The sequence below is a fragment of the Hemiscyllium ocellatum genome, chromosome 21 (assembly GCF_020745735.1).
Source record: "Hemiscyllium ocellatum isolate sHemOce1 chromosome 21, sHemOce1.pat.X.cur, whole genome shotgun sequence".
Lineage (NCBI taxonomy): Eukaryota > Metazoa > Chordata > Chondrichthyes > Orectolobiformes > Hemiscylliidae > Hemiscyllium > Hemiscyllium ocellatum.
The window spans coordinates 41,562,779-41,585,100 of record NC_083421.1 but is presented as its reverse complement, the minus strand read 5'-3'; the positions used below and the strand labels follow the sequence as shown (position 1 = coordinate 41,585,100).

The 22,322-nt window shown below is 37.8% G+C and overlaps 1 protein-coding gene across 1 annotated transcript in view; it reads right to left on the bottom strand.

Moving 5' to 3' along the window:
- Window positions 1–5,496: 5,496 nt before the first annotated feature.
- Window positions 5,497–22,322, bottom strand: part of rbm18 (RNA binding motif protein 18) — a 37,698-nt gene continuing 20,872 nt past the window's right edge. The window contains exons 4-6 of the mRNA XM_060841059.1: window positions 15,042–15,128; window positions 12,597–12,682; window positions 5,497–7,909 (exon numbers count right to left, since the gene is read on the bottom strand). Coding sequence (XP_060697042.1) covers window positions 7,735–7,909; window positions 12,597–12,682; window positions 15,042–15,128 — 348 coding nt within the window. The 3' untranslated portion in view covers window positions 5,497–7,734. The remainder of the gene's footprint in view (window positions 7,910–12,596; window positions 12,683–15,041; window positions 15,129–22,322) is intronic.

Here is a 22,322-nt window from a genome sequence, read left to right as displayed (position 1 = left end):
TTTGTTAACTTTCCCAGATGCACTCCGATGTCTAGCAATGTATGATTTCAAACAGCAAAGGCAGTACTCTGCAGGTTCTCTCTCTCTCTCTCCTGCAATGACCTCACCATGTGCTTCCTTTGTCTGTTCTTTTTTAAACTGCTATTGTTTTGACTTTTTCTCCCCAAAGTTCCAAAACAATGTAACAGCATATAAAACAGTGATTGCTGCTCCAGGAATTCAAGGAAATCACCTCCAGCACCTAAACTACCTCAAAAAAAGGAGCAGCTGTTACAGTCAGAAATTTTTCTCATCCTCCATCTTGGATTACCCAGAATTTGTTATTACACCATGCGTATTGACAGAAATGCAAGTAAGATGCCAGCTTTATACTGCCTACTGCATTATTATGATTTTGGTGTGCTTTTTCACTGTTCATTGTCTTGAATGACTAGCGTTACTTAAAACTAGTTTACTCAGCTTAAAACTGGCTTGTATCTTTTAAAGGTAAGATACACTGAAACTGCAGAATGTGCAAAGATAATTAAGGAAAGTGCTATGCTACAAGTAATGATGACTGATCACAGAAGAGAGAATGGCCCAAATTTTCCACTAGTTGTTCTGCAGCTGGAAGAAATAGATTTACTGCATCTTCGAGGGACTATGCACTTGCACAGAAGATAAAAGGGATAACATAAACAGTTAATAATAGGATTATAGTCCTGGAAATCTGGGTGCAATGTAGAAAGTTTAACAATCTCAAAGGTCACCAATGAATTTTCAAATCATATATATCAAGTGCACTACTATCCTCAACACTGCTTGATTTGTTACATTCCTATCATTTATTTACTATCAATTAATCAGCATTTGCACACAATTTTCATAAGCTCCTTATCCTCACACATTTAGCACTGCTTCAGGTCTCAAATCCAGACCATAAAAATTGCAAACATCAGCAACTGTCCAAGTTTGCACGTTCTCCCCGTGTCTGCGTGGGTTTGCTCCGGGTGCTCCGGTTTCCTCCCACAGTCACAAAGATGTGCGGGTCAGGTGAATTGGCCAAGCTAAATTGCCCGTAGTGTTAGGTAAGAGGTAAATGTAGGGGTATGGGTGGGTTGCGCTTCGGCGGGTCGGTGTGGACTTGTTGGGCCGAAGGGCCTGTTTCCACACTGTAAGTCTAATCTAATCTAAATCAACCTATATATCTTTCATCATATTCATTGACATACTTCCCTCTCTTTCATAGGAGATGACACACAAGGCAGCAGGAACTGGCTGGAATGGGACGAGCATGTGTGCATGCTCTAATGTTATGAAGAGATGATACTTTCCATTATGGGAGGACCATCTAAGGCTGGTTTTTGATTGGGGAAGAGGGAAAGGGGGTAGGGGGTGAAGAATATTGCTGAAATAATGAGGCTGAGAGCTTCTGCATAGTTAATCCTCTTCCTCTCATTCCACATCTTCCTTCTCCTACAATTGTTTCTGAAACGGATGTTGTGGTAGAGTGCTCCCTACCTCTGAATGATGAGGCCCAGATTCAAGTTGTACCAACTCCAGATGTGTGCAATTATATCTCTGAACAGGTTGATTAAAAATATCTGCTATCAATTATGACTAAGAAACTGCTCATCCAGTAATACACACCTATTATTTTCTTCTTTTTAAATCTCACACAGCTTTGCTTCTTTTTCCTTTCAGATACCTAAGAACTGTAATTTGCCCAGGTAGTGGAGGCAGTGCAAGCAGCTAATGAAGATAAGCCACAAAAAGAAATCCAGATGCAGGAATGGTGCTCAGGCAGGGGTCAAATAATGTGTTTGTTGTCATGTAATACATGTATGCAAACAATCACTCAAAGGGATGTGATGGGTGGTACAATACTGAGGAACCACATTGTTGAGTATAACACCAGCAAAGACTACTGTATGAAAAATGCTTTGAATTCCTTTCACGAAGGTGGGCATTGTTACTCTTCATTATACAGGTCATTCTGCTATAAACACAGCAGTCGGGTTCTTGTGACCTCACACTGTGGAAAACTGCTATACCCGTTCAGTAGAACGTTCTATTCACTGCCAAGAGGAAGACCTACTCATTCGGCATGTCTCAAATTAACTGGGGGTCAGTGCTTAAGAGTTTAAGACAGCAAAAAACTTACTTCACAACTCTTTCACCATTCCTGGTGCACTACTGAAATGTCAATGAACTGGAGAAAGCACCAAAATGTGTAAAACTAAAGCAACGTAAAAGTGGTTAATGACCATGAAACGAGGAAAGCTTCAAACATCTGATTCCTTATTCATAGCAGATCACGCTTCATGGCCATATCTAATAAAATCAAAATTAAAACTTTTTGTGCTGTAAGTCAGATTTTTAGTTTCTCTTTGAGTTAGCTAAAGAACTAGTTCACAAAAATCAGATTGGTTTGATAATGCTCTGTGGAGACTTGAACAAGGTTAAGGGTGGCCTTGACTTTGTAAAGTTTCCTTCAACAAATGTTTTGAGAGAGTCATAGCTATTGCAGCTCAAGCATCCTCCCAGCTAGATCTGTCAGCAGTGCTGTCCAGTTTAACATTATGTACACAAACTTGCAATGATTGTGTCACCTTTTTAAAAGCCTATTAGTTTCAATGAAATTACATCTCAGCAAAAAACCTCTTAATAGTGTGAACAATATTAGTGAAGGTGAGCCCAAAAGGATAATTATATATTTAGGGTCACCATGTTCTTCATAATGTTACATATCTCAAACCTTCAATTATCCTTGGGTGATATTTGAAATAATTTTAACATTTCAAATTTCAAGAACTCACATGATTGCAAGTCATGCATTAACATTTATAAATAGATACACAGAAAATAAAGACAGGGAAGTCAAGTTGAATTTTTATAAAGCTTTGGTGAGCCATATCTAGATCTGGTTGCCAAATTTTACTTAGTTGAGCTTAATCTTCCAACTTTTCACATGCGCTACCAAACATCAGATAAAAGTCAATAGAATGAGTATGTACAGTCTTTCAAAAATTATTTGTAGTAGTGCCCAAATTAGAGTTAGTGGAAAGAAAACCTACTGTATAGCTTTAAAAAATTCCTGCAATTTTATTGTGCCCTTCAGGCAGGTCAAAGCTGGAGACTAGTTAACCCGATAGCACTATGCTGACTTTCCCTAATACTGTAGCAAATGTACACAAGTATTTCATTTACTTATTTTCGGAACTGCTAAGGTTTTGTATTATACTTTATAAAGGTCACATCCCTTTTTTCCCCCCCGGGGCAGGTTGCACACACCGATTCTTGCAATGCTAGAACTTTATCTACATATCACCTAATTTAATGCGAAAATAAGCAAATTTCAAAGTAAATAAAGGTATTACAATTGTAGCCTCAAACTCAATTACCACAGAATTTTAAAAAGCTCAACCAATACTGTCAGTAAAGATATGCTGTTTCACTTAAAGTTTGTGCTGACAGACATTTTATTGAGCTTTTTATTTTGAATTATTGTTTAGCACAGCTAGAATTTTATAACGCAGTTTATTATTCAAGCTTATTAAAACATGAATTACAAGAATACTTAAAATTAATTTTTGTTGGCAAAATTGGCATTGTGATTGCAAACTCACTATTTAGTTGTTAAACAGGGTCAACTGATTTTTCTTTAACAAATCCCATAAAGAAAGTTCCTTCCATCCAATTTAATTTCAAAGCACTCATTTGATTAGATTCCCTACAGTATGGAAACAGACCATTTCGCCCAACAAGTCTACACTGATCCTCTAAAGAGTAACCCACCCAGATGCATTCCCCTACCCATATTTACCCCTGACTAATGCACGTAACACTGGGTATTTTAGCATGGCCAATTCACCTGCCCTGTACATCTTTGGATTGTTGGAGGAAACTGGAGCACCCGGAGGAAACCCCCATGCAGACACGGAGAAAATGCACAAACTCCACACAGACAGTCGCCCGAGGTGGGAATCAAACCTGGGTTTCTGGCGCTGAGGCAGCAGTGCTAACCACTGAGGCACTGTGTCACCCCTGCGTTTGAATGCAACATTCTCAGTAAGATTTCATTGACCTGAGCAAACCCAGCTCAGTGATATTTAATCATTCAAGGAAAATATGGCATTGCACCATAAATCAAATGGACAGCTTTTCCACAATTTAAAGAATGAAATCAGCAAGAGATTGGTATAAACAGTTTGTTGGGGAGAGTTGACCACAAGCATGTCAATGGCTGTGAAGGGTGGTGATCACATTGTGGGGTGGTGATCACACTGTGGGGTGAGTATGGTGAGACCACTGGAGGATGGGGGGATAGCGATCATGGCAGTGATTTGAGCTGTATCAGGTGGGTGCGTTTTGTTTGGGGGGGGGGGGGGGGGGGGGGAAGGGCAGAGGGAGAGGGAAAAGGATGGAAACGGGGGTGGGGTGGCGGAAGAGGGGTATTGGGCAGGACCTGTGTTTACTGCGGCAGGAGTAATACACAGGAAGGTCTACAGTGTTGGAGCTGGATGCACAGTATCTGGGAAGTGTCTGTAGTGGATGGACTGCTTTGACTTTTCACCTGAACTACTGAATGATGTCTGAGGAATGGTTCTATGAACATCAGTCTAATCAACTGTTTTACCAAAGGGAAACAAAATTCACAGGCTTTCGAAAACCATGAGCAGTCCATCCTGATCATGGTATTAGGATGATTCTACCAAAACACTTGAGAGCATGATAAACTGATTTCTGTTGTGCCGTTTCTATATCATTTTTCTTTAAAGTAATATAGCATGATAATTTGCTTTGAATGGATGCTATGAGGTAAATCATTAGAATATGCAGCTCCCTGAACTGTTTTAACTGTATTTGTACCTGTACCTCTGTATTGATGACTAAACTCAAGATTCATGCCACTCATCTGTCAGTTACCACTGCTAAGAAATGAGCTCAGGCCAATTGCAATGCACATTTGAAAGCTCAAGTCCAAACTTGAAGAAACACGTTATACCAATTTCAGGTCACAAGCCTGATTACTTTAAAGTCTAAGACATAACAGTGACAACTTGAATGCTGGAAAATTACAACAGCCACTGACTTTAATGGGAGAAGGGGGCATCTGCTGTAGAATGGTCAAAGTACACAGCATGTTTGATGTGCTCCAAAAGCACTATCCCTACAAAAATAATGCACTTTGAAAATTAAAGCAAATTATTTTCCTGATTGGAATGAATTTAATGGACTGTTGGTAATGCAAACCATAAGAGCAACAGTAGATAAATACAACAGTAAACATCTTTTCAACAGATATGGAAGCCTGGATCATTAATACATCAACAATAGCCACAATGACTTCATGCCAGTTTTCCACATAAAATACCTAGTTTATTGAAAAGTGACGTTGGTGTAATCAGTGTTGATCAGATACACAGACAAATATAATTAAACCAGTTTGAAATATTTATTTTTAATAGTTTCCAAAAGATAACAGGTTTTACAATAACAGAAGAAATTTGCTATACCAGACAAAATCTAGAAAGAAAAACAACTAATACATTCCATTTACTCTTCAATGTTGAGCAACTCAAAGTTTAATACGTTTACCTAAAATATTTTTCATTACAAGTCATAAATAATAAATTTTACACAAAGAATGACATTAACATTTTTCCATTATACACAGACAACGTCTTTAAAAGGGGCTTAGTCATAAAATATATACAGTTTCTAATTCAAAGCATGATTTGTTCCAGGGATGACTCTTCAATGTACAAGTAAAAACCGGGTTAAGAATTGGCCCCTTACCCAACCTATAGGACTCGACCCATTGTGATTAGGAACATCCAGTCACTTTGGGCCTAATTTGTATACCAAGGATTGCAAAAAAAGGAAGCAATTTTACCACTTTGGGTGGTTTACATGAGGAAAAAGCCAGTCAGTTCCTGAGATCAATTTAGTGGCTTGGCTAAAAATAAGAGACTCAGTCTTCAAAAAGCTGGGTCATAGTGCTAAAGACATCTGGCTAGCTAAAACAAAATCTGCACTTCAACCCCATAATATTAACCAATTTAATTCCAAGGCTGCTTGAAGTAATAGTATCAATTTCTGTAAATATTTACAAATCCACATTCACACATTGCAGTACATGACTGATATGTTTAGGTCACTGTGTGGCAAATATTTTGTGACAAAGGATCAAAATTGCTTTAATGTCTTTCTGGTATGGGATGGAGATTAGTGCATCGGATGATAAACCTCTCATTACATGCAGCAAGCAGTGCATTTCACAATCCCCAAAACCCATACTGTTACAATTCACGTCCTCAGCAAGTATATGCCAGATCAAGGTCTTCACTAGAAAGGTATGGATATCTTTAAAAATACAATAGGTCTTGTCTTATTTAAAAAAGAAAGTATTTTTCACTTATTCTTCAGTGAGGTCTGTCACATGCTATATCTGCCAACCCCAATCCACAAGATTGTGAATAATGAATAAAAAAAAAATGGTTGACAGGATCACGGAAGATAAAGTTGCTTTATTTGTAAAGATTATGTTGGATCTATCATGATTCAGAATAGGCAGTGTAGTGGTAATGTCATTGGTCTTGCAATCCAGTCGAATGTCTGGGGATATCCATTCAGACTCCATGACACATGGCAAAATCTGAATTCAATAAAATGCACTGAATAAAAAAAAAACTTGCCAAATGGCAATGATATAGCCACCGTCGCTTGTCTTAAAAATCCACCCGGTTCAATGCCCTTTATTCTGGTCTACATGTAACTCCAAATCCACAGCATTGCCAATGACAATGAACACGATGTGCAATAAATGCTTACCTTGCCAGTGATGCCCACATCCCATTCATGAATAATTATAAAAAGATCAGTTGCGCAATACCAGGAATTTTGACTTCCAAGGCTTACGTTAGCTAAGTACCATGAGAGTTTACTTAATTACATTTAATTTCATGATATTTTACCATTTCTGTAATTGGATCATTACCAATTCGTACTTAAAAAGAAACTTTAATATGGCCATTTACAAGGTGTAACATGTGACCTGACAGTTGAATGTTTAGCATTGTCACATTAGAACAAAAAATTGACTTGTGGAAAAAATAGCCAGAACATATTATTTTGGAAATATCATCTTAAATTGAATTGCGTGTTCGATTGTAACTACACATTCCGTATAAAACTTTTATTTCATTTGCCAGACTTTCCATGATGTATATTGCCATCAAATCTGCAACTACATTTGCATTCTTATTCTAAATTTGCAAGCAAACAGAAAGGGAAATGTCACCATATAATCCAGGGATTTTACCAGCAAACCTTAGTTCAGTCGAGAACTGCAAGATTATGGATGCAACTTACATGATAAACCACAGCAAAATACCCTTGCACCACAAAATTGCAAGAAATAGTTGAGACCATTATTTAAGTAACAGCCTTATTTCAGTCACAGTCAAAGTCATGGTCTCAGTTTTAATTAGCATGGCCAAAATTGACACTCACATTAGAAATCAGCTTTCTAGGATGAAAGGTTGATGAGCTCAGCACTGCTAATTACTCTGCTGGCATACATTTGAACCATATGCTTTAAAGACCAACAGCTTAAATTTTAAATTTTGTTTAGAAAAATAAATCATATCATACCAAGTCACTGTGCAGTAATTATTGGATTTTACAGTTCCACTGAATATCATATAAAGAAATCTGATAAGAAAGACTCTGAAGTACTCATGGTGTTAGTCATTGCTTGGATTTCCGAACAAGTCTAGAATAGGGAGCAGTTCGTGATTTGTTGCCAGGTACTTTGTCTGTGGGTTTATTGTATGAGTAAGTTGGGGGCCCTGTATACTCCACATCTGGGTTTTCAGCCATCATTTTAAGCTTGGTTTCAATTGCTTTTATTTTTGCACTAATGCTGCAAATAAAAAGAGATGACCATTAGAACAAGATTAAAGCCCCTTAATCTACATTATATCCTGCGGCTTTGAAAAGTCAATGGCGAAGTGACTTTTGAAATCAAGTAGCTTGCTATTAACATAATAGCTTAAGATATTGTTTGCTGTACTTTAGAAAATATAGATACGTAATGTCAAGCATCAAAATGAAAGCTGTCCTAAAATGTTTGAAGTTTTCATTTGAATACAAAAAAATTAACAATGGAATATCCCTGGTGGCGGAAAAAGCTAAAATCTGTTGAACAGCAGTACCTAGAATTCAAACATCTATAATACAAGATTTGGGTTTTTGGTATCTTTAAATAACCTGCATGAAAAATGAACTGCAATAATGATCCAACTACATCTAGTAAATGGCATCTATTCTATTCCCCCTCCCATTTTTACATAACACACTTCAAATGATATCCACTGTAGAACTAATTATTTCAGTCTATGAAAGTACAATAGCAATCAGAGTACGGAATTTAAATCTTTTAAATTTACAGAGACTTTGAAGACTGTCCCCTCAACTTTTTAAAAAAAAAACGGTTTACAATTTTACAGCGGACCTAATGAAGCTGGAAAATTTCTATTGAGACACCTCCAGCATGGGGTCCATACAAGAGAAATACTATTTTCTATCTAATTTTGCCAAACAGGAACTCTAGTTCTTAGTTTGATTTTATAATAATATAAAGATTTGTTTATGGGATTAATATGGGATCTACAAATGTGTTAGATAATTTCAAATCTAGTTAGACTATATCACTGAATTTAATTTTCCTGTGAATGGCATGAGACCATGATCATTATTGCAGTCTTGGGTGCTGACTGGTGCTGCAGAGACATCTGAAAACACCAGCAGCTGAAAAAAAAACAAGGATATCAATCTCCCATAAACCTCACACCACTTATAGTTAATACAAGTTTTAAAGCACTGACTGCACAATCTTAGGTTAGATTCAGTGTAACGAAAACCTTGCTCATCATCTTCTAGCTAGTCGATCAATAGTGAACAGGTTTTTCATTAATAGGTTGTGTCCTCTGTTTAGTGATAAGAGTAAAGTTGGTCTCAAAATGCACTGAGCAAATACATTTAACAAAGTTGGACAATATGGAGTATATGTGGTACTTTAGAAGTGGTTGTTTTGTCCCTTTGATGTTTATAGAAATGAGTGAAGAAAACAATCAGCTGGTCAAAGCAATCATTTCACATCTGTAAAACTTACATTGGATGACTTATTTCCTTCCCACTTTTTTTTGGTTAATTCTGATCTTGCTCAGTTCATTATCATCATCACACTCAGATCACAGATCATAGAGATGTACAGCACGGAAACAGATCCTTCAGTCAAACTCGCCCCTGGCAACCAGATATCCCAACCTAATCTAGTCCCACCTGCCAGTACCTGGCCCATGTCTCTGAAAACCCTTCCTATTCATATACCCATCTAGATGCCTTTTAAATGTTGCAATTGTACCAGCCTTCACCACGGCAGCTCATTCCACCCTCTGCTTGAAAAGGGTATCCTTAAAGTCTCTTTTATATCTTCCTTCTCTGACCCTAAACCTGTACTCTATAGTTCTGGACACCCCCACCTCAGAGAAAAGACCTTGTCTATTTACCCTTTCCATGCCCTTCATGACTTTATAAACCTCTAAAGATCACTCCCCAGCCTCTGATGCTCCAGGGAAAACTGCCCTAGCCCATTCAACCTCTCCCTACAGCTCAAATCTTCCAACCCTGGCAACATCCTTGTAAATCACAACATCCTTCCGATAGGAAGGAGACCAGAATTACACGCAATATTTCAAAAGTGGCCTAACCAATGTCCTGTACAGCTGCAACAGGACCTCCCAACTCCTGTACTCAATGCTCTGACCAATTAAGGAAAGCATACCATACACCACCTTCACTACCCTATCTACCTGCAACTTTACTTTCAAGGTGCTATGAACCTGCACTCCAAGGTCTTTGTTCAGCAACACTTCCTAGGGCCTTACCATTAATTGCACAAGTCCTGCTAAGATTTGCTTGCCCAAAATGAAATCATCGCATTTATCTGAATTAAACTCCATCTGCCACTTTCCAGCCCATTAGCCCATATGATCAAGATCTTGTAATCTGAGGTAACCCTCTTCCCTGTCCACTACACCTCCAATTTTGGTGTCAGCTGCAAACTTACTAACTGTACCTCTTATGCTCACATCCAAATCATTTATATAAATGACAAATAGTGGACCCAGCATCCACCCTTGTGGCATTCCACTGATCAGAGGTCTCCAGTCTGAAAAACAACCCTCCACCACCACCCTCTGTCTTCTACCTTTGAGCCAGTTCTGTATCCAAATGGCTAATTCTCCCTGTATTCAATGAGATCTAACCTTGCTAACCAGTCTCCCATGGGGAACATTGTTGAATACCTTACTGAAGTCCACACAGATCGTATCTACTGCTCTGCCCCCAATCCTTTTTGTTACTTCAAAAAAGACAAAAAAAACGCAACAACAATTCAATCAAGTTTAGGACATTGATTTCCCATGCACAAAGCCATGCTGACTATTCCTAATCAGTCCTTGCCTTTCCAAATACTTGTAAATTCTGTCCCTTAGGATTCCCTCCAACAACTTGCCCACCACCGACGTCAGGCTCAGTGGTCTACAGTTCCCTGGCCTGTCCTTATGATTCTTCTTAAACAGTGGCACCCCGTTAGCCAACCTTCAGTCTTCCGGGACCTCACCTACGACTATCGATGATATAAATATCTCAGCAAGGGACCCAGCAATCACTTCCCTAGCTTCCCACAGAGTTCTAGGATAGACCTGATCAGGTCCTGGGGATTTATCCACAGCAGAAAAGCTCTAGAACATGTAGTTTAATCTTCTTCACCCTATGCAATTCAGTGAAGTTTGTGGAAATACAGATGATCTAAGTTGCTATTATTTATTATTTTGAAACTTTGTTGATGTCAATTGGTCATTTGACTGTGCGCATCCCAGCTGAACCAAATCCTACATCAACACGGACACTTATAACAAGGTGTGAAGCTTGGGCTGAAGCAGAAACGCTGGCTGATGACATCTCCTGACCTAACCCAATGCCTTAAGACTGATTTTAGAGACAGATGTACAGCACGGAAACAGACCCTTTGGTCCAAGTCATCCATGTCAATGAGTGCAGTTTCTCCAACAAATGAATTGAACCATATAGGTCTTGGATTTTAACTACTCAACGATATTGACTGAAGGTCAAAAATATGATATTCAACGTATTGTGCGAATTAAGCATAATTTAAATGTCAGTTGATAGCATCGTCACCTCAGTGGGGAGGTTTTGGGTTCAAACCTCACTTCAGAACTCAATATTACATTGAGTCTATGCTATGCTTTCAGAGGTGCCACCATTTGGATGAAACATTAAACCAGTGATCTGAAGCCTCAGATATTTAGAAAAGATCCCAATGGCAAATTTTGATAAAAGCAGGGGCCATCGTCCCAGAGACTTGACAATAATTATGCCTATACCAGGATCACTAAGCCAGATTTGATTGCTGCTACATTTGTTAGTGGAACCTTACAGGTTGTAAAAATTAACTAGTCTTTCCTACATTACAAAGATTACATTGCAAAAGTACTGCTTTACATGCTTTGAGATATCTGGAGATCACAAAACTTACTGTTTAAAAGCAATTGCAACCACTGTGCCATCAATTTAAAAGACTTCACTATTAAAGAATAACATTTTCTTTCTTAGAGACTTGTTAATTTGTTAGATGAGTGAAGAACAGAAAAATGCAATTAGAATGGGCATTCATTGCAGTTTGTATTGAATCAGTTTAGCTTCTGTCATTCAAAAAGAAAATGCGACAGATGCTGGAACTCTGAAATAAAAACAGAACAAACTGGAAACATTTAACATGTCAGGCAGCTTCTGTGAAGAGAGCAAAGTTATTTCAAGTTGATAACCCTTTGTTGAATAAAAAACATTGACGCGGAGTTTTTTCCCCTTCAAAGACATGACCTATGAGTAGCTGCTGTAATTGTTGAAATGTGCTACCTATACATGAGAACAGCAATGAAGCATAGTGAAAGACATGACACAGCTATAGTTTAAACTGCTTCAAGGCTCAAACCTACATTCAAAAGAGCAAAAGTAAAGACAATCAAGAAATCAAAGAAAAAAGAAAATATGCATTTTTATAGAATTTCACGTCCTTTACCAAGTACTGTTGAAATGCTGTCATTTGCTATAGACCTTGCACAGCAAGGTCTCTACAGCAATGGGGCAACTGATCAAATGACAGTTTAGTGTTTGGTTGAAAGATAAATAATGGTCTGGAAGGATAGAACTTTCATCCCCTTCTTTTAACAGTGTCATGCATTATTTCAGCTAATCTGAATGGGAAACCAGACTCTCAATTTAGTGTCAGCTGACAGACAGCAACTCCAGCTGCACAACACTCCCTGAAATGTCACCTTAAATGTGCTCAAGTCTGTGCAATGGAGTTTAAACTTAATCTTCCATAGAATAGAATACGGGCCACAAGAAAACTTGAGGTTCCATTCCATGTAAATATGCCTTAAGCTTGGATAGTGACTCTTTTCAATTTTGGAGACTTCAATGTGCTTGTGACTAAATGGCTTAAATAACGTTCGCTACATTACCTCAGGTTGGACTGCACTGGCTCAGTGCTTGAGGAAGGCTCCAGACTTATTGGAAGAATCTTGTCATTTTTATATTGATCATATCTCTGCATAAAACAGGAAAACGTAGACAAATTTTCATTAGATCAGAATATGCATTCTAATTTATAGCAGGAAGAAACAAGGCCTGCATAAACAGTTAAAGAAAAATACATGATACTGGCATGAAAGATCACTATTTTAGTCAAGTAGTTACCCAAGCTGCTAGTACAAACACCAATTATAATTAAATAAATTTCTCTAACTGTAAACAGAATGCTGCATTTATTTTGATCCACAAATGGAACCAGTTCTTAAAATGGTGAAACATTAACTAACCTACTTATGGGTGAAACAATGAACTGCAGAATTGAATAATTGCCCACAGCAACAACTAGATTTTCAAATGTGTGATATGAAAGTATCAAAGTTATCCTGCACCTTCAGCAAAAACAACAAAAAGTTATCAGGGATACAACATTGGATCTCTGTCCTGTGCACATGTTCTTGGCATTGGCTCTATCCCCATAATTGGAATGCATTTTATTCAGGCATGTTCAGATAAAGTTGACTTTGCAACACAAGATATATGTATTGTACATATGTATGTGTGGGGGAGGGTGAGGACATTGATTTTGCATAAATATAACAATTCTCTAGCCAGTGCAGAGAATCCGGCTCAGGTCAAAGTGAACAGGTCACAGTACCAATTCCACCAGACAATTGGCTCAAGAATTCCACAAGAAACGCATTTCCCCTGCTAGAAAAACACCCGGGTTCTGTATTGAGCTTGCACTTTCAATTGTTATAAGAGGTGTATTCTAAATAGAGTGATATATTTAAATAGAATTATTACATGCAATTCAGTGGAGATTGTGCTCCTAAATCATTTATACTCCTTCCACCTGTTCCTTAACTAATTTTGAAAAATACCAATGTATTAAGAAAAGGTTTTTAGCTGAGTACACTAAACCTTGTTATTTACCACTAGTTCTTGGGAGTAATAGCCTTTCACTATACATTAGATATTATTTGGGTAGACAAATGCAGTACAAATTGCAGTGCTGAAATGTTTCTCTAGCCTGACTCTAGAATATCATTACTTCAAAACATTTACAAAGAAAAATATAAAGAATGCAGTTAATAGATGAGTAAAAAACAATTCAATGTGTCCAACCGAAATGTACATGCTAAAGTACTGAAGCAAAAAGATATTAAAAAGCTGGTTTCGGTAATTATCAAAATAGAAGGTGCAATTTTCAATTCAGCTGTAGGGTTCCCTTGAACAGAAAAGTTAGAAACATTGTTTGGAATCTTCAGTTTCAAGGCCCCTGAAACAGCACCAGCATGTTCAATGCTTCCTCAAATGTTTTATTTGGCAGTTGTTCAAACTTGCTTTCTAGGTGGAACTTTTGAAATGTCCTGCAGCTGTTAACTGCTCCTTGCCCATGCAATTTTCATGAAAATAACCAGGATCCTCAATTTACCTAAGTTCCAGGTCACAATTAGAATGCTATAGAACGTTCCTATTATTTGCAACAGCACTCAAAACATAAATTAGCATAGTTCAATAAATTAATCAGTCTGGATGACTGCTGCAATCAAAAATACGGAACTTGACAAAAACAACCTTTGTTAGAAATCACATGAAAGGAACTAGATCCGATCTTATTTTCACTATTTCAAACCCAAGTTAAGAACCAGAACTTGCCAATTTGAAAATGTAATTAATTTTAGGGAAAAGAACAGCTTGCGTATTTTCTTCCTCACCACCCATAATGCAGGCTAAGACCACTGACCATCAACAGAACTCATTTTCTCACATTTATCGGAACAATTTTAATCTAAAAACACATTGCAATAAGAGCTTGATTTCTACTTACATACTTTGGCACATGAGAGACAACAGCTTGCTGACATCAGTATAGAGCACTACTGCAATATGCAATTCATTAGTCATAACTATTGGATAGATAACCAATGCCAAAAGTCTTTGAAGCTTTGGACACAATTTGTCAGCGACTGAAATACTTCTGCTCTATCCATGAGACTGCTTGTGGTTTACAAATGTTCAAGTACCAAAATCTTCAGAGACCAAAAATGGAAATTTACTTAACAAAAGGCCCTAACATATTTAAACTAAATGTTCAAAAAGTAAAACACTGCCACTAGAACGACAAACTGATCTCTAGGTATGAAATTTTGCGCTTACACCAGGATTGAAGGCAAGATCTGGATTATTTAATGGTGCCAATTACAGCATTGGTTGCGCTAATTTTCTACAGCTTTAGTTCATTCAGTTGGGTGCCAAAGCACAAAATGACTAAAGTATAAAATTATAACCCTAAAGATTAAACTCCGTCTGCACTTTTAAATCTGAAATCTTGCTGGAAAATAAGGAATTTTACATTCAAAAACAATATTCACCTTCACTTGTGCATGAGCCCAACGCACTACCAGTTTCTTGGAGAGCGCAAGTTTGCCATTTAAGCACTGAATGGCGCGTTCAGCTTCCTAAAAGTAACAAAATGATGAAACTAAGTTAATAGTGTGGAAAAATAACATTTGTTTCTTAAGAACCTCACTGGTGTACAGTCATCAAGTAATTTAAGATTAATAGTCAGTCTTAGCTTAGTTTGCAGTACTCCTGTGTTTTAATATGAAAGTCTTGGGTTCAAGCCCCAAACAAGACAAGAGTACACAATCTAGTTGGAATGTTTGTTCATTACAAAGGAAGCACATCTTTCAGTTGATATGTTAAAAAAGAGGCTCTGTCTATTCTCTTATGGATATAAAAATCCAACACAGCCTAAAGAGATGCATAGGATTACTTGTGGCTAACGTATGTCTATGAATCAACACCTAAAATAGTTAATCAATTGTCATTTGTAACTTATATGGACTGTGTCTAGCATCACATTAGTTGCTACAATTCATTCGTAATTGTGCACTTTGAGAGATCCTGGAGTTGTGAAAAGAGCTGCAAAGATGCAGGTTCATTATTTCTAGTTAATGAAACTATATAAAAATGCTGGAAGGGTTGGCAAAAATTGAGTAGTTCGGTATGTATTTGAAACTGTATCAATATTCTATAAGGAAATAATTTCAGAATCAATCCAGGAAGTTTTTTTGACACAGTTAAGTTTAAATCATTTTTATTTCTGAAACTAAGAAAAATTGCATGGCAGAATAGGACAAAAAACTATTCACTACAAGTTTTTGTAAAACTTCAGCTTTTCCAAGAACTAACATCTCAAACATGATAGCTATTAAATAATTACTCTGAACATCCAAGTAGAAGTCAAACAATTACAAACTAAGCAAACAACTTAGTTTAGGTAACAAAAACAAAACGATCTCAGTAAATATTCAATGTCATAGCACTACGTCTTGAGTACTTGCCATGCATCAAATAATGAAATCTACCTGGAAACTTGGAATTGAACATCTGCTTACGCAATCTGGACATGTGACAATTTCCAACAATCTTGTACAATTATTTGCAGAGTACTTTCAATGCAGTAACCATCAAAAGTATAGAAATAGCCCTATTGTTTGATAATGGTGAGCAGCAGATTCAAAAAGTGTGGTGCTGGAAAAGCGCAGCAGGTCAGGCAGCATCCGATGAGGAGAGATGGTTTGGGCAGAAGCTCTTCATCAGGGATGCAGGGGAAGCCTAAGGGGGTTGAGAGATGAATGGGAGGGAGCTGGGGAAAGTCAGCTGGGAAAGTGATAGGTAGATAATAAAGGTTTGTTTTGGGGGTGGGGGGGGGGGGAAGAGGTGATGGAGAGGGGTTGGAGTGGAGTGGAGAGGAAAGGTGGGAAGGAAGATGGACAGGTGGGACAGTGCCGAGTTGGAGGGTTGGATCTGGGATATGGAGAAGAGAGGGGAGATGAGGAAACTGGTATAATCGACATTGATACTGTGTGGGTGGAGAGTCCCAAGGCAGAAGATGAGGCATTCTTCCTCCAGGCACCGGGTGGCTTGGATTTGGCAGTCGTGGTCTAGGACTTGCAAGTCCTTGGTGGAATGGAAGGGGGAGTTGAAGTAGTTGGTCACAGGGCAGTGGGATTGTTGGGTGCATGTGCTGGAGATGTTCTCTGAAGTGTTCCGCAAGTTGGTGTCCTGTCCCCAATGTAGATGGGACCACATGGAGAGCAACGGACACAGTGGATGACATGTGTGGAGGTGCAGGAAAATCTCTAAATGTGGAAGGATCCTTTGGGGCCTTGGATGGAGGTGAGGGTGCAGGTTTTTATACCTCTTGCAATAGCAAGGGTAAGTGCCGGGAGTGGAGGGACGGTTTTTGGGGCGTGTGGTCCTAACGAGGGAGTCGTGGAAGGAATGGTCTCTATGGAATGCTGATGGGGGAAGGGGGAAGGAAGAATTTGACTGAGGTGGTGAAAATGGCAGAGGTGGATACATTGTATCTGGAGATTGGTGGCTGGAAGGTGAGGACTGGGGGCGGGGGTTCTGCTCTTGTTGCAGTTGGAGGGGTGCGGTTCAAGGGTGAAGGTACAAGAGGTGGAGGTGGTGTACTAGAGGGCATTGTTGACCACGTGGAAGGGGCAATTGCAGTCCTTGAAATAGGCAGCCATCTGGGATGTTCTGGAGTGGAAATGCTCCTCCTGGGAGCATATGAGGCAGAGGTGGAAGAATCGGGAGTAAGGGATAGTGATTTTACAGGAGGTGAAAGTGGGGGGAGGTGTAGTCCAGGTAGTGGAGAGAGTCAGTGGGTTTAAAGTACATGTCTGTACTGAGTCGGTTGCTGGAAACGTAGATGGAGAGGTCCATAACAGGTTCCAGGTGTCCGCGATGGTCCAGGTGAACTGGAGGTCAGGATAAAAGGTGCTAGTGAAGTTGATGAACTGTTCAACCTCCTTGTGAGAGCATGAGGTGACACCAATATAGTGATCAATGTAGTGGAAGAAAAGATGGGGAAAGGTATCGGTGTAATGACGGAAGACAGACTGTTCCACATACTTGAAGAACAAGCATAGCTGGGGCCCATGCGGGTGCCCATGGCTACCGCTTTGGTTGGGAGGAAGTGGAACCCACTGTGCTACTTGGACAACATTCACAAGTCATTTGAGGTTCAATCATTATTTAGGATGCTATTGTAACCCCTTAATTATTATAGCTTTGACAAACTGCAGGTCAAATATTAAATACACCAGCTCAATTGCTATTATTGTAACTCTATTCTGAATGGGTGCAACGAAAGATATGCAACTCTGAAATCTCACTTAAAAGACATGTGTGCCAACTTCACCTGAAACCTATATATTGCCTATTTAGTCAATTTAATGTGATAATATTGCTAGATTTCACAGCCAAATGATAAAGTCATATGATTCAGCCAATAGCAAACCGAATTGGGTAGGGGTTTGGCTAGTACTGCAAAGTTTCTCACTGAACTGTCTCAAAAATCTTTGTTTTATTGTTTTGGGAATTAATTTGTTTTTCCTCAATTGTTTTGGGAAATTGAGAATAATTGAGCATTCTGCTCTTAGTCAGCAGATAACAAATTTAGTAGAAATAATCCTTATTAGATCACCAATATTACTAAACTTCAAATGCTTACAAGATGCCAGAGAATGCATTTTAAAACATTTAAATATTGGAAAAATAGCTGTACAAATGAACCAGGAGCCAGGATTTTTATGGCCTAGAATTCATAGACCAGCAGCTAGTAATTTCACAAAATTAAAAATGGAAGAACTTGTCAATATATCTGTATGAAGAGAATCATCAGACAGGAGTGTGAAGATTCAAGGGTTGCATGCTTATTGTAAGAGCAGATATAAGTGAGCAAATTCATTGCCTCAGTTTTTACAATGAAGGCAGATACTGAAATTCAAACATTGGTGATTATTTAAAAAGAGAGATGTTTGTTACACGGTTACTTAACTCTAGATATTTAAGTAACTGGGATCTTTTCATACACTCATTGGAAAATAAGAATCTGGTTATATTATAATTTTCCAGAATACTTAGGAATGATTAAATTGTGCCAAAGTTAGCAAAAACAAAAGATTAGTAAGGAAGTTACAGATCAGTTAATCTCACATTGGTTATTAATAAACTACTCAACTGTACACATTACAAAGCTCACAATGGAACCCGAGTTATGGCATTTCAGCACAGATGTAAAAGCAAAAAGCAAGTTGCATTTGACCAGCCTCACAATGAATTGAATAAACACCAGTGGAAGAATGGAAGTTGAAATGGATTTTCAAAAACATTTGGAAAAGGTAAAAAGTTGACACTCAAGATAGAATTAAAGGGAATGTAGCAACACAGAAGTTGTTGGAGGGTGTGAGCAAATGATTTGAAAGATGTGGCAAGTAATATTTTCTATGGTTCTGGCTTGGTGATGATCTTACGTAGTACATCCATAAATGATGTAAACGCAGGCCTTGATAGATCAATATGATTCGCTAATGACACCAAATTGTACCGTTGATGACAATGAGTTTTTGATCACAGACCAAGTTCACTTCTTCCCATTTCTGTAACATCACAGAACTCTGCCTGATACTTTAGATCTACAGCTGATAACTTTTTTCATGCCTTAATTAGTTCTAGACAACTATTCCAATACTGGTGGCTCACTCCACATTCTGAATCCTCTAAACTGGAGGTCATCTAAAACTCTGCCGCCCGTACCCTGTTCACCAGAACCCAGTACTCACTAACCTAAACTGATTCCCAGTAAGCAATGTCGCCATTTTAAAATTTTTTAAATTAATGCCTGGCTAACCAACTCTAACCTATGTAATTTTTTTAGCATTACAATGCTCAAAAAGGTATCTACACTAAGTCACTTCTGGTCTCATGAATTTTTGATTTTAAACACTCCAAACATAACCACAGGTGAACTGCCAAAGACTTCAATCGCTGGAATTCCCTCTGAATCAGTCCAATTGCTTGTGCCTTTCCTTCAAGATGCTTCTTGACTATATTTGTTCATCTGTCCCATAGTCCCTTATGTGGCTGGATGCCAAATTTCAATCTCTTCCAACACACTGTGGAACAGTTTACTATGTTAAGGCAGCACATAAATACAAGTTTTGATTATTTCAGGTTGCAAAAAGCTGTAGCAGGACATGGACAGATTAATTAGCTATAAGAAGGTCAGAGACTGGGCAGATGCAGTTCACTGTAGAAAATAAAAATATATTTGGGAAGAATAAGGCAAGGAAATGCAGATTTCAAGATTCTAAGATGTTAAATGGAACAGAGAGATCTTATTTTCGGACAATCATTCTTAAAAAGATGGATATAGGGCCATCAAAATGGATAAGCAAATCCTTGGTATGTCTATAAATACAGAATACAAGAGAAAGGAGTATAGCTCTTGTGCTGCAGTGATAATGTCTGAGCCAGGAGCTCCAAGTTCAAGTCTCACTTGATAACATATCTGAACACCAAGCTTAGAAATATCTACAAAAGGATAAAAGGAGTAGCATTGGAACTACAGGACCACAATCTGAGATTACTGTGTAATTTTGAGCACCCTCAAAAAGAAAAGGTACATTGTAGATTTGCTATAATATCATTATGAACAAGCTGGTAGACACATTTGACAAGTTAAATATTTTCACTAATGCTGAAAAGAGCAAGGTACCACCCAATAAAGAACTTCAGAATTATAAAAGGTTAAGCTAAAGATAAAAATTGATAGATCATTTCTATAGGGTAGTGACAGTTAACAAGTGGACAGAAATTAAAAGGAGGTGGGAAAGCATATCTTATTTAAGACTGTGGTTATATGTTGAAGGCACTGCCGCAGACCATTGGTGAAACAAAGTTTAGCAATTCTCTTATAAGTAGGAATTAAGTAATTACTTGAAAAAATATAATGGGAGGGGGAAAAAAAGTATGCAGAGAAAGGAGATGCTCGAGATGACAATACTAACACAAGCTTCAAGCAAATGGCCTGTTTCTGGACCCGGACATTTTATAATTCTTTGAAAACAGGGTAATATACAATTATGATTAGTCAAATACCATTTTAAAATGCTTTATTAACTCATTGGCCTCAAGGGTGTAGCACAACCAACATGGATGATTACTGGAATGAGAAATATATATTCAAGCAGAATTAACTCCTGCTTGCTTTCTTTAGAATGGGGGCTTCTTGGTGACAATTTTATTTTTTAAGAATACTGAAGATGACTGACATAATTAAAGTCTCCTTAAAAATGTGGGCCAGGCAACATGAAGTAAATTTTCACATAAAATGCTAGGAAGTAACTGGTCCAATACGTTTCCCAGGAAGGCCACCAAAGAAAGAATAAATTGAGTGAACGTGTATCTAAAAACATTTCTGAATACAGCTCAAGAAATGTGACAAGGTTGATTGGATTTCGATCCTATGAAAAAGACAAAAGTTATTGGGCTGAATTGATGCTAAAGAGAATTTAATTTAACACCTGCAGACATTTGTAATCATGTCAGACCCACATACCTCACCTTACAAAGTGCTAGGATCTACTTCAGCACTACACAACCTATGTTGTGTACTTCACTCAGGGCTAATTTCAGGTCTAGAAAGCAAAAAGTTAGCCCAACATAATTAATTAAGTCTCACTTTAACATTATAAACATAAATCAGCATTCGAAATGAGGTTGGTTGTCCTTCACAGTCAAAACTGTTTCTGATTTGAGGATTCTCTTTCTTTGTAGAAAAGTGCTAACTACACCTTATTGGTATGTAAGAGGAACTGACGTCAATAAAATAAAATACTTGAGGGAGGTCACCCAAGGTCACCAAGTATTAAGGTCTGTACAGTTGACTGGTAAACAGACTGGTTCAGGAGTTTTTCCTCATGTTTGTTGCAAAGGTTATTTTCCTTTGTCGCTACCATGTTCAAATATGTGAAGCTTTCTCCAAACTAATGGTTTATAGAATTTCAAAAGATATATTAGTTATTTGTGAAAGTAGAAATTCATATACACTAAATTTTGTATTATATCAAACTTGGCTTAATTCCTAGAATTAAAAGTTAAAAACAGTTGCCCACGATAATATTCAGTGCAGTGTGAAACAAATTAAGTGCTATTAAAATTACGTGCTATTATAACAGTGTCTCTGGCTAGAACACAAAAGGAATTGTTATTCAAAGCTGTGTAATATAAATATTAAAAATTACTGAAATATTATCTAAATTTAACATACAAAACCTTGGTAATTTATTAATTAGTCCCCTTTATGACGGTATGGATATGCTTCTGAAGCAGAGACTGGGTCAGAAGGCTTTACCTGTCATCTTATGGGTTGCGCTCAAAAGTATCAAATTTGATTTCCAAAAATGAACCTTTACATTTTAATTTAAGCAATACGTATGTGGCACTGGTGCACACCTCCATATACAAAGTGTGACCTATTAATTAACTAGCCGATACACCAAGCCTTTTCCAACTGGACTAAGTTTTCATGACGAGGGTAATTGACAAAGTTGTCGAAAAATAATTTGTATATGGTGGGATCAATAAAAGTTATAAAGCGAAGTGTGAAGTTTGGAGGTAATAGGATGCAAGCTATTGGAAGGATCAGGTAGATGGAAAAGACAGCTGTGATAATAAAAGAGACTAAAGAATGCTGCAAGAAAATGGACAGATGGGAAATTAAAATGACACTAATTGTGATGGATAAAATAATTATTACTGTTTTATGATGCACAAACCAATTATTTGAAAAC